This window comes from Bison bison, unplaced genomic scaffold (genome assembly GCF_000754665.1).
Source record: "Bison bison bison isolate TAMUID 2011002044 unplaced genomic scaffold, Bison_UMD1.0 scf7180017864043, whole genome shotgun sequence".
Taxonomy (NCBI): domain Eukaryota; kingdom Metazoa; phylum Chordata; class Mammalia; order Artiodactyla; family Bovidae; genus Bison; species Bison bison.
The window spans coordinates 8478217-8490705 of NW_011494615.1; the positions used below are offsets into that span (position 1 = coordinate 8478217).

At 45.5% G+C, this 12489-nt stretch overlaps 1 protein-coding gene across 1 annotated transcript in view; it reads right to left on the reverse strand.

Moving 5' to 3' along the window:
• The window catches only part of GPD1L (glycerol-3-phosphate dehydrogenase 1-like), a 63736-nt gene that overhangs the window by 24027 nt on the left and 27220 nt on the right, over positions 1 to 12489 (reverse strand). Inside the window, exons 3-4 of the mRNA XM_010835554.1 lie at positions 6215 to 6355; positions 4602 to 4740 (exon numbers count right to left, since the gene is read on the reverse strand). Of these exons, the coding sequence (XP_010833856.1) occupies positions 4602 to 4740; positions 6215 to 6355 (280 nt within the window). The remainder of the gene's footprint in view (positions 1 to 4601; positions 4741 to 6214; positions 6356 to 12489) is intronic.

The following is a 12489-nucleotide window of genomic DNA, read 5'->3' on the forward strand; positions in this document are numbered from 1 at the left end:
ATGCTAAAGCTGAAACTCCAGTACTTTGGCCACCTCATGGGAAGAGGTGACTCATTGGAAAAGACTCTGATGTTGGGAGGGATTGGGGGCAGGAGGAGAAGGGGATGACAGAGGATGAGATGGCTGGATGGCATCACTGACTCGATGGACGTGAGTCTGAGTGAACTCTGGGAGTTGGTGACGGACAGGGAGGCCTGCCGTGCTGCGATTCATGGGGTCGCAAAGAGTCGGACACGACTGAGCGACTGATCTGATCTGATCACATCCCACATCTCAGTCCATAATTCTCTACTGTTTGTGTACTAAGAAGCTCCTTCCACAAAGAAGGGGCTTATGTATCCTTGACATTTAGCACCACAACTGACAGACAGCTCAAACTCTGTGAAGTCATTCCCACAAAGGAGGCTCTCACCACCAGGGGACACCATGGCTCACAGTGCCTGTTTGACCCACGTCCCCAGGTTGCTTTCACGGCAGCCGGGATCCAGCCCAGGATCCTGAACTGCACTTCGTGGCCAGGTCCCTCTAGACTTCTCCTTTAGACTTGCAATGTCTCCTACGACACTGACATTTTTCAAGAGTGTGGGCCAGTTGTGGGACTTCCCTGGCGGTCAGGTGGTTAAGACTCTGGGCTTCCAAATGCAGGGGGCGAGGGTTTGATCCTTGGCTGGGAAACTAAGATTTCATATGTGACAAGGTGCTGCCCCCCCAAAAAAACTGTGGGCCAGTTGTTTTGTACCATGTCCCTTCCTTTGGCCTTGTTTAATATTTCCTGTTGATTAAATTCAGGTTATATAAGAAAATTTAGAAAATATCACTTTCCTGTTCTATCTCACTGAGTATTTTATCTAATTTAATTCAGATCACTCTTGCCAGTCATGGTCCAACCCACAGAAGGCAGCAGAAGCAATGTGTAAACAGAAGCCAGAGAAACAGATGTGACTTCCGTGCGTTTATCTGTCTTTACAAAGTAAATAAGTCTGATGCACCCACATGGGAGCTTTCCTATAACAAGGCTAAGAGGCAGGCAGAAATCCTAGCCAAAATCTATTAGTTTAAATTTGGAGATGAAGTCTGTCTCAACCCTACAGAATGACTGGGGTTAACTGGCCAATCCCAACCAAATAACTAGCAAATTGATTACTAGCAAATAGGACTAAGCTGGAAAAAGTAGCTAATAATTATTTTTGAAAAATTAAAGTCATTACATAACAGTTTCACAGGCTACATTAAAATCATAGATGAATAAAAGAACTAAAAGAATAAAGGAAAGAATAAAACCTAGCACAGCCTAGCATACATATGCATTTTTTTTTTATGGAAGGATACTTAGGAACTACCGACAATGATTTCCTTTGAGAAGAGGGAGTAGGTCTTAATTCTAATTTCATACCTTCTTGTACTGTTTGAATTTTCTTTAGTGCTTAGTTGCTTCAGTAGTGTCCAACTCTTTCATGACCCTGAAGACTGTAACCCACCAAGCACCTCTGTCCATGGGATTCTCCAGGCAAGAATACTGGAGTGGGTTGCCATTTCCTTCTCCACCTCTCCCACTCCAGTATTCTTGCCTGGAGAATCCCATAGACAGAGGAGCCTGGCAGGCTACAGTCCATGGGGTCGCAAGAGTCGGACACGACTTAGTGCACTGTCTCACCCCAGAGATCCTGCCACATATACCACAAAAACCAAACATCCCCCAGTGACCTTGGCCCCACTGTTCCAATCACTTCCAGGTGGGAATTCAGGCACGTGTCCAGAGGTCACAGACAACATACATACGGTTCTGTTATGTCCCATATATTACCCTTTCATGTCCCAAGGAAGATATTTTTTCTTAGAGATTTTCATTTAGTGTATCTTTAAAAAATCTTGTGTTAAACTTGCCTCCATCTTTTTCTTGGGTAAGGACAATCCAGAAATGGCCCTTTTGTGTCTGTGATGTTGCCATTCACAGCTTTCTTGATAGGCCTAGTACAATCTTGAGAACAGGGCTGCTGTATGCTGAGTGTCAGACGGTAGCTCTGAGCTCTGCCTGTCTTAGGGAGTTAGGCTGTGCATTTTTTATTGGTGTACCATGTATGATTTGTCCCTAATACCTTTGAAGTTTTTCTGAGAAATGAAATAATGCAACATGAACTTATTAAATTATATTTTAAGCCTTAAAAAAAAAAAAAAGAATACTGGAGAGGGTTGCCGTGCCCTCCTCCAGGGGACGTGCCTGGCCCAGGGCTGGAATCCATGTCTCCTGAGTCTCTGTGGGTAATTCACCACTAGTACCACCTGGGAAGCCCCTGAATTTTCTTAGCTGTGCTTATTGCTTTTATAAAGATCAACCTGGGTAGTGTTATTATGGGTCATTTTGTTTCCTTCCTTTTACCATTTGTGACACCTCTGCTCTCCAAAATTATTATTTCTCTCACACACACACCCCGCTCCAAGTGCCCAGATATATGGGATTGTCAATGGAATGTTATGCAGCTATAAAGATACATGCTGATTGAAGTAAATGGAGCAATTATCAAAAGAGTATATTAACAACTACAACCATAGTTCAGCACAAGTAGAAAAAAATAACGGAAATTAAATGAAACTTGAAATGGTTTTCCTAAATCAGAGAAAGACAAAAATCATATGATATCACTTATATGTGGAATCTAAAAAAAGAATACAAACAAACTTATTTACAAAACAGAAACAGAGTCACAGATATAGAAAACAAAGCAATGGTGTGGGGAAGGGGGGATAAGTTAGATGACTGAGTTGGGCCTAGACACACCGTTACACATATAATAGGTAACTGACAAGAACCTATCATATAGCATAAGGAATGCTATTAAATACTCTGTAATGACTTGTATGGGAAAAGAATCTAAAGAAGAGATGGAGATAAATAAGTGATTTACTCTGCTGAACAGCAGAAATTAACACAACATTGTAAATCAATTATACGCAAATGAAAATTAATAATCAACATGCTGTGCTAAGTTAAGTTGCCTCAGTCGTGTCCGATTCTTTGTGACCCCCATGGACTGTAGCCTGCCAGGCTGCTCTGTCCATGGAATTCTCCAGGCAAGAATTCTGGAGTGGGTTGCCATGCCCTCCTCCAGGGGATCTTCCCAACCCAAGGATTGAACCCATTACACTGCCTGCATTGGCAGGTAGGTTCTTTACTAGTGTCACCTAGGAAACCCCTAAAATAATTAAGTTTTAAGAAACGGCTTTCTTTTGATTATCTCTATGTCCCATGGTAATCAGGTAATGTCTGTATAATTACAAATAAAAGAGAAAAAAATTTTAAATGTCCTAACTTACATGCATGCATAAAAACATTTTCCCATCCATCTCATCTTACTCAAGAGAGCCTGATCTCTCCCAGAGTTTCCTTTCACGAAGCTGCCAAGGAGAAATAATTCCCATCACTGGTGCATTTGATAAGTGTGGAAGTAAGTCCTGGAGTGGTAGATAAACTTAAATACACCCTGCAAAGCATTCTATGAGCCCTATAACATGGTATGTGGGCACTTAGGAATTCTGAAGCCCTTTTTTTAAAGAAATAGACACGTTCACAACACTGATGTGTAAGACCAGAAAGGGCTTTCTGTTTCAGGAAGCAGGAGACCCAAGTTCATGTCTGGGTTCTGTATTAGCTGTGTGATCTTGGGACAGGGAGCTTACTCTCTGAGCCTCGGCTTATTCCTTTGGAAAGCAGGGATCACTGCCATCAATTTCTAGATGTCTGAGGCATCCAGTGAGGCTCCAGATACTGGCATTTATGAGCAAAGAAAAGCTAGGTTTCTCTTGGACTGCACCAAACCAGTCAATTGTAAAGGAAATCAACCCTGAATATTCATTGGAAGGACTGATGCTGAAGCTCCAAAACTTTGGCCACCTGATCCAAAGAGCCGATTCACTGGAAAAGCTACCGATGCTGGGAAAGACTGAAGGCAACAGGAGAAAGGGGCAGCACAGGAGGACATGGTTAGATAGCATCGCTGAGTCAACGGACATGACTTTGAGCAGACGCTGGGAAATACTGCAGGATAGAGGAGCCTGGTGTGCTGCAGTCCAAGGAGTCGCAAAGTTGGACATGACTTGCTTTCCCTGACCACCACACCCTTCATGCAAGGAGGCAGCTGTCTGTAAGCCAAGAAGAGAGCCCTCACCATAAAAGAAAAGTGTTGGCTCAACCCTGATCTTGGACTTTCTAGCCTTCAGAACTGTAAGAAATAAATTCCAGTTGTTTAAATAAAAAAAAAAAAAAGAAAAGCTGGGTTTCTCAGGCCTAGGGAGCTCCACCATGGACATAACCTTCTGCTTCCTGGGACAAGCAAGCACCCGTGCACGTCTGGGAATAACCTCGACGCTGCACTGCTGGGTCGTGGGGAGCCACGTGGTCTCCTTGGCTTTACTTTCAGTCCAGAGTCTGTAAAAACGCTTCACGCCCACAGAACGGCCTCCTAAGATAAAATTTCCACCCCACTGAATGTCCACCCCAGGAATGTTAAGGGAGCAGGGAAGAGTTCACTACGGAAAATTCCAGAAATGGAATATGTGCCTGTTAAGACACACAATGTCATGTCCCTTTCCCCAGTGGCCCTCACCGATGGTGGTCTCGCAGAACTTGCCGGCGGCCACCTCGTTGGCAATGTTAGCTCCCATCAGCACGCTGATGTCAATGCCCATCTTCTCTCGGATGATGTCAGAAATGAGCTTCAGCCCCTCAGGACCCTCGTCTATGCCCTGCAAGGACGTCAGTGGGTTAGAGGAAAAGAAACCCCCAAGGACAAGAGGCTGGAGACTGCTGCTTTATAAGTCATCTAGATTCAGACCGCCAATGGCATAGGCAACTGAAAAATCTCGTTTCTAAGAGTAAACAGACATGGTGTGCATGTACCATTTAAAGAGTAACAATAAAGTGAAAATGAACAACGTCACCATCCAGGTAAAGAAAAAGAACACGAGGGACACCACCGCAGTCCCCTGGGTCTATTCCCAAGTTCGTGCTTCTCCTCATTAGTGTTTCCTGGCCCCCGCCAGGGTGACCCCTATCCTCAACGCCATCTATGCCCCGTTCCCTTGTTTTTCTTTTTCATTTTGTCACATGAAACCATCCCTAAACAGTATGTTATAGCATTATGCCTGTTTTTGAAAGGCTATAAATGAAACCGTGCCCCTCACCTGTGATGTGCTGCTTTGTGCTATATTATTATTTGGGAGATTCACCCATGTGGCCGCATGAATATTCTAGTTCACTCCTGTGTAGTTTCCCATCATTCATTTGTCCATCCTATCGATGACTGACATTTGAAGTATACTTGCTTTCATAAACATTCACCTACAAACACAGTCTCTCAAGAGGGTTCTTAACCTTTTTTACAACACAGACCTGCCCCTGGCAGTCTGGTGAAGTTTATGGATTCATTCTCAGACTCCATATGTATAAAGCAAAATACAAGATTACCCAGCAAGGCAATTATTTTGAAATACAGTTATGAAATGTTAAAAAAAAAAAACACCCTACATTTGTGACAAAGTAATATATGTATTTTCTTATTGCAATTATAAAAAGGTGCCATAGCAGGTCGAATTACTATAATTCCCAAGTAGTTGGGAATAAGTGGTATCTTGAGATATCTGAAGCCATTGTACAGTAACATGAAAATACCTATAATTTGTATCTACCACAGGGTCAAGGTCCTGCTAACATATTGTCACTGAAACTCTGGCTTGTGGCCTACATTCATAAGTGAAGGAGATGCTCATTTCAGTTAGAGGTTAAAATAAATAAAAATGTAATTCCATCCCCATATTTAGGTCCAAACCTCTTGAATTCTGTATGTGGACCTCTGGGGATGGTTTGTGGACTTCTGGTTAAAAAATGCCCTCTCCAGGGAATAAATCCAGGAGTGGGAAATTAAAGATGATTAACTTCCCAGCGAATGTAAACCACGTGAGATTTCCCAGGCAAGGGCGGAGCCCCGTGTGATAGATAGGAAGTTCTTTTCTTGCGGGAGCCCTCTCCAGATAGGAAGCAGCCCCTGGTAAACCTGAGTAAAGCAAGGCTCAGGAGGGGATGCATGGTTTTGATTCCCTTCCAGGCATCCTTAAAAACAAACCCAAAGCAGCCATCCCCTCCCCTCAGCTCCTTTTCCCCAACAGATGAAAGAGGTGCGGAAGTTCCCAGGAGCCCGCGCGCGGCGAGGGGCCGCCTCACCTTGATGAGGGTGATGCCCAGAGCATCCTTCGGCACCCTCCCCGTGATCTCGTCGCAGATCCGGTGGATGAACTGGTGGGGGATGACAAACACCAGCAGGTCTGCGTCCTGCACAGCCTCGCCGAGGTTCGCGACGGCAACCTGCCAGGGCAAGGGTGACACGGTGACTTGCGGCCTGAAACACACCTGTCCAAGCCACACACGCGCTGCCGGGCATCAGCTGCTGCCACTGCGCACGGGAACAGTCGGGTCAGTGTGGGGGTGTGCCACCTTCCCCACTCTGCAACCCAAGCTGGCAGTGCCCTCCCCTCTGTCCCAGCCCGGTTCCCCTTTCCTTAAAATGGGGCTGTAACCATCCTGCGCGGTGGTTCTCTATTGCTCCCCAACCCCCCACCCATTTCGGTCCTTCTCTGTTCCCGGGAGGCTGTGCTCTGGGCACTGTTTCCCGGGCACCCTCGCCCTCTGCCTTCCAGGTGGCCTCAGCCCAAGGCTGGCACTGCCAGGAGCTCCAAGGTGGGAGGAGAGACAGGTCAGGGCGTGGACCTGCTCCTGGGGCCACCTGCCTGGCTCGCAGGGGTGCTGGCCTGGGCTCCCGTCCCGAGCCCCGCTTCCTGACCTGGTCTGCGTCAGCCCCCATTTCACACCTCTAAGTGCGGCTGGTGCACTGGGGCTGCACTGGTCTGTCCCCTTGCCCTTTCAGGGGTGGCCATGGCTTCCTCCCACTGCTAATCTCTGGCCACTTCCCCGAGCCCTCCCGGTTCCCTCAACTCTGCCTACCACCTGTCAACACTAAGCGTTTCTACGTGAGTACTTTTGAGAGTACTGTTGTGAAGAATAAATGACACAGAACAGAGTCTGTCACTTGACAGGCACTGAATAAATGTCAGCTATTCTGATGATTATCCTTCAGAGAAGTACGAAGATGGGTTTTAAAATTTCACATGGGCAGGACTTCCCTGGCAGTCCAATGGTTAAGACTCTGTGCTCCCAATGCAGGGGACGAGGGCATGGGTTCGATCTCTGGTGGGGAAAATCCCATATGCAGTGTAGCAAAGCCCAGCTCACCCCCACCAGAAAAAGAAAATTAACATGGGCAGAGAAACACAGAGGCCGAGGTGAGGGCACCGATCGTGGACACAGGGGCATATGATCTCTAGCAGAGACTGCCCCTTGTTGCCCAATGTCCGTTCTCCCCTTCTTCCTCAGCAAGAGAACCCCAGTTTGGGGTAAGGCTCATACCTGCCAGGAAAGAAAGCTACACTTCAAGCTTCCCTTGAAGCTAGGTGCCTTGTGTGATAAAGCTCTGACCAATGGTGTAAATGTGCTTGTGGTTTCTGAGAGATATCTCTGAATTCCTCTTTTGGCCAGAAAAATGCTGAAGAGATGGCTGGAGTTTGGGCAGCCATCTTGGACTAAGGAGGAAACCAATGCTGAGATAGTGGAACAGAGCCCCTGTCACCTTGATGAATCGTTATGATGAACGTCCTTTACATAAGAGAAAAAAAGTGCAAGTGTTTACTTTGCTTAGGTTACTGCTATCTTAAGTTTTCTGTCATATGCATTTGAACCTAACTGTAACTGACATAGTTTCGATTAAACATTCCTGGTTCCCCAGATGAAGGAAACTGGATGTGGGTTCTTCTCTGAGGAAGTGCTATCTGCCACAGGAACATCATTTAGAATGGATAAGCCTCCTAGGAAATCTAGTGTGGGAGTTGTGATGGAGGTGCCAACTCCTCGATAAAATTTCTTCTCCCCTTTCTCCATAACTAGAGAGCTGCAAGCTGGTCACTGGTCACCGAGCATGCAGAACTGCATTTCCCAGCAGCCTTGCAGATACGCGAGGTCAAGGACCAAGTTTCCATCAGTGGAATGAGAGATGGAGCAGTGCGTACCACTCAAGATCCAGAGTCCTTCAAACAGGGGCTGCTCCCTCCACACTTTCCCTTCTTGCTTTTGTGCTATTTGAAAACCCAAGTGGGACCAAGAATAATGGTGTAAAGCAAAGCTGCTGGACGGCTGTTATGTGAGAGGGAAAGAAATCTTTGTTCTTTAAATTACATTATTGTGTTTTTTTACAGCTTAGTCTCTTAACTAATGCATGTGCAAGAGTTACTACCTCACTCAAAGAATTCCCCAAGAAAATCTACCTGGCATTATTTCACTCATCCCTCCCTTTGGCTGGTATGGAAGACCTGTAATTTACCACCTGGCCTCCATTCTCTTTCTGGCAAAAATGCCTCTAAATTTCATTTCAAAAGCTACTGCTTCACTGCTTTAACTATGCAGTTTGGGTGGAAATGCCCGCCCCACCCCCTCCATGAATGGTCTTTTAAGTTATTCAGGTCAACGGACAAATAAAACGATGGGAACCAATGTTTGCTGGGGTTTCTGAGAAACAGTTGCTTCTTTACTCTTCTGCACCAGCTTCTGTGTCTTTCCTTGATCAGTATGGAATGATGGTGCAAGGTCTGGAATAGTTGCAGCCATTTTACAAATGTGAGGGGCAGAACCTAGACCCGCCAAGGGGTTCCAGTGTGAATGAAGGCAGAGTAGAGAAACAGGAAAAAAAACAGGGCCTTGTTGATATTACTTAATCCACTGTTTTAGGCTGCACCTGAAACCGGCCCTACCTGAATTTTTAGTCACATGACCCAAAACATCAGCTTAAGCTGACTTGAATGGCAACGCAGAGAGTCGTCCCCATAGAATGACTAAGCTCATACCACGAAGCTTAGCATTTCTCTCTCTTTATTCACACACCCAAGGTGGAGGGAAACCTGCCTTCCTCTTCAGAGGGGCTTCTCCGGTTTGGTAGTCTAGGCTAGGTAGTAAGGATTTCCTTGGCATCTGGATATTTCGCCTCCTCCAAAAAAAGCAGTTTCTTATTCTAAGCCATCAGCCTTGATGCTGAACCACAACTGCTGTCTGCCTCTCGTTGACAAGGCTCATTATGCTCTTACACATTTGCCTGTGGTCCCAGTCTCCACCCCCTAGCCTTCATTAGAACTCGGACCCCCCCCCCCCCCCCCCCCCCAGGGTTACCGGCCTCACTTAAGCAGGGACTTCTGTTCTTGACCCCCTTCTCACACAGAGCCTAGCAGCCTGAATTTTAATGAAAACATTTCTTCTCTAGACCTATTGTTTCTCCACTTCCCCATCCACCTCCCTGCCCCGCCAGCCCCCGGAAAACACACACCCTTTCTCTCTTCAGGGCATTTCCTGACCTAGTAAGATGTAAAAGACACCAAAACCAGAGAAAAGATGGAAAAGATGAACATTTGGGTCCCGGGTCAGCAACTGATCGGCCATGGGACCTGCATAGATGACTCCTGTTCACTAAGCACAGTCGCCCTGGCTACAGAACAGGATCACAATCACTATTCTGGGACTTTGCGGTGGTACAATGGTTAAGAATCCGCTTCCAGTGGGTCTGATCCCTGGTCAAGGAACTGAGATCCCACATGCTGTAGAGCAACTAAAGATCCTGCATGTCTAAACTAAGACCCAACACTGCCAAGTAAATACTTTAAAAAAAAAAAAATCACCTTTCCTGGGGTGAGATGGGGAGGGAGGTGGGAGGTAGGCACAAGAGGGACGGTTTATATGTACACCTATGGCTGATTCATGTTGCTGTACGGTAGAAACTGTAAAGCAATTATCTTCAATTAAAAATAAAGTTAATTATAAAAAAGAAACCATCACAATATTGTAATTATCCTCCAATTAAATATTTTTAAAAATCACCTTTCCTACCAGCTACTTCACAGAGCACTTTCAAAATAATATAGATAATAGCACTCTGCAGTGATATGAAATAAGTGAGAGACATTACTCATCAGAAAAATCCACTGGCCTCCTACCAATTCTTAACCTTTAAGGCATCAGCCCACGCTATGTCCTCTGTGACGAAACAGTCCCATGGAAGCTGCCAGCTGGCCCGGGATTTCTTCCCATCTTTTCTGATTCCTTTTTCAACAAATCAAAGAAGACTGCAGCTGGCTGGGTGTGTCGGGTCTCTGGGACAATATGCCTGGGGACTCCCTCAGCACATACAGACATCCTTCCATTGTCCTGTCCGAGCGCTAAGGGTTTAACCCACAGAAGCAACATGTGACCCGAGCTGCGTTTGTACGGTGCACACGGCCGTCATTCCTGCTACAGAGAATCAAAATAAGCTCTCCTCAACAAACACAATAAATTGAATATCCTCTTTCAGAATGACAGCTTTAGCTAAGCCTCTATCCTATCTTTTACTCTGAGCCAAATCAGGACACTGCTTTGGAAATGCTGACCTATTTCACGGGCCTCCTGCCAAAATCTTCCTGAGGCTGTCCACCACTAAAGGTTCCCGAAATGCTTTGAGAAAGACTATTCAGAGCAAACGGGCTTGTCTGGCATTGGCCAGGAGGACAGGAAACCCAATTAGAATGAAGGCATCACAGCTGGTCCATCTGATGCCCAGTCTTTCAGGAATCCAGGGCTCTTGGTTCACGTTAATAAAAATGTTTAAAAACTAATACTAAATAAAATAAAGTCATTTAAAACAGAGCCAATAACGGGTTCCCTAGTCTGGGGGTTAAGAATTTGCCTGCCAATGCAAGGGACGTGAGTTTGATTCTGGGTCCGGGAAGATCTACAGGTCACAGAGCAACTAAGCCTGTGCACCACAACTTCTGAGTCCACACTGTAGAGCCCCAGAGCCCCAATTACTGAAGCCCACATGCCTAGAGTCTAGAGCCTGTGCTCTGCAAGAGAAGCCCCTGCTCTCAGCAACTAGAGAAAGTCCGTGTGCAGCAACAAAGACCCAGCACGACCAAACATAAAAGTAAATATATAAACCTTTAAAACAGAGCCAATAAAGTCTATGGGCCAAGCCTGAAGGTTCTTCTTTTTCCCCCTGGGTTAGCTATCACTGTGCAGCCCGTGGGCTTCTTGACCCAGTTCCACCACCAGTTAAGTAACTGGGCACCTCAGGCAACCCGCCTACATTGTTGAGGGGATGAGCATTTAAACACAACAGCATGACTATCGCAGATAGCAAAGTAGAGCTGCCACACAGCAGAGGCTCAAAAATACTGTGGTTTACTCCTGTTCTCCTAAGCTCAGCCTAGGCCAAGATAAAGTGAAGTTCACATCCTTGGCTCCAGAATGATGGCGCACCATCCTTGGCATCAGAAAAATGATCCTCAAGTACAGGCAACTTGAAATGAGGATTCTTTTTTGTTGTTTGTTTAAAGATTTTTGATGTGGACCATTTTCCCACTATTGTTTTTGTTACAATATTGTTTCTGTTTTATAGTTTGGATTTTTGGCTGTGAGTCATGTGGGATCTTATCTCCCCAACCAGGGGTCAAACTTGGACCCTGTGCAATGGAAGGTGGAGTCTTATCCATTGGACCACCAGGGAAGCCCCTCTGCAGATTCTTATATAAACATACCACTTTAGTAAGTGAGGTTGCCTCCAGAAGAAAAAAATAAAAAGCTGCTTATTATGTAGATCAGCAGGGCCCAAGGTGTGGTTCCTGAAACCTCAGCATCCCCACCACCCAGCGCCCGGAAACTTGTTAAAAATGCAAATACCTGGACCTCCCCTGAGACCCAGTGACTCAGAAACTATAGAGGTGGATCCAGTGATCCCCGGTAAACTCTCCAAGTAGTTCTGAGGAACACTTCAGTTTGAGAAACACCAATGAAGATGAATCCTCTAAGGAAAATAAAAAAGCTAAACCTAGGGAGGAAAGAGTTGATGCTGTTGCTCCTACTAAACTGATATTCTAATCTTCAGAAGCCTTAAAGCTAAAATTAATAGGCAAAATCACAACCGTATTACCCAAAAGTCAATGGTCATTTTTTAAAAAATTACCTTGGCTGAACCTTCTATCCCACGGGACACCACCTAAACCACTGAAACGAAACTCCCCAGTCTGGTTGGTTGTCCCGATCCACTTGCGCTGTCCCTGGCACTCAATCAGACCACACATCATACCTGGCACTATTCCAGGAGCTGAAGACGTATCAGTGAATGCAGGCCTATGCGAGGAACAAACCCAGCAAGTCAGTAACAGAGAAAAGTATCTCAGTTGGATTTCAAAGCTTAAAATGTTTATGCTTCAAAGGATAGCATCAAGAAAGTGAAAACTCACAAGATGAGAATATACTTCTATACTATATACTTGAAAATGGATTTGTATCTAATAAATACTCCTTGCAACTCAATAATAAAAAGACAACTCAACTTTTCAAAATGGGACTTTTTAAAAAAAACACTTCCC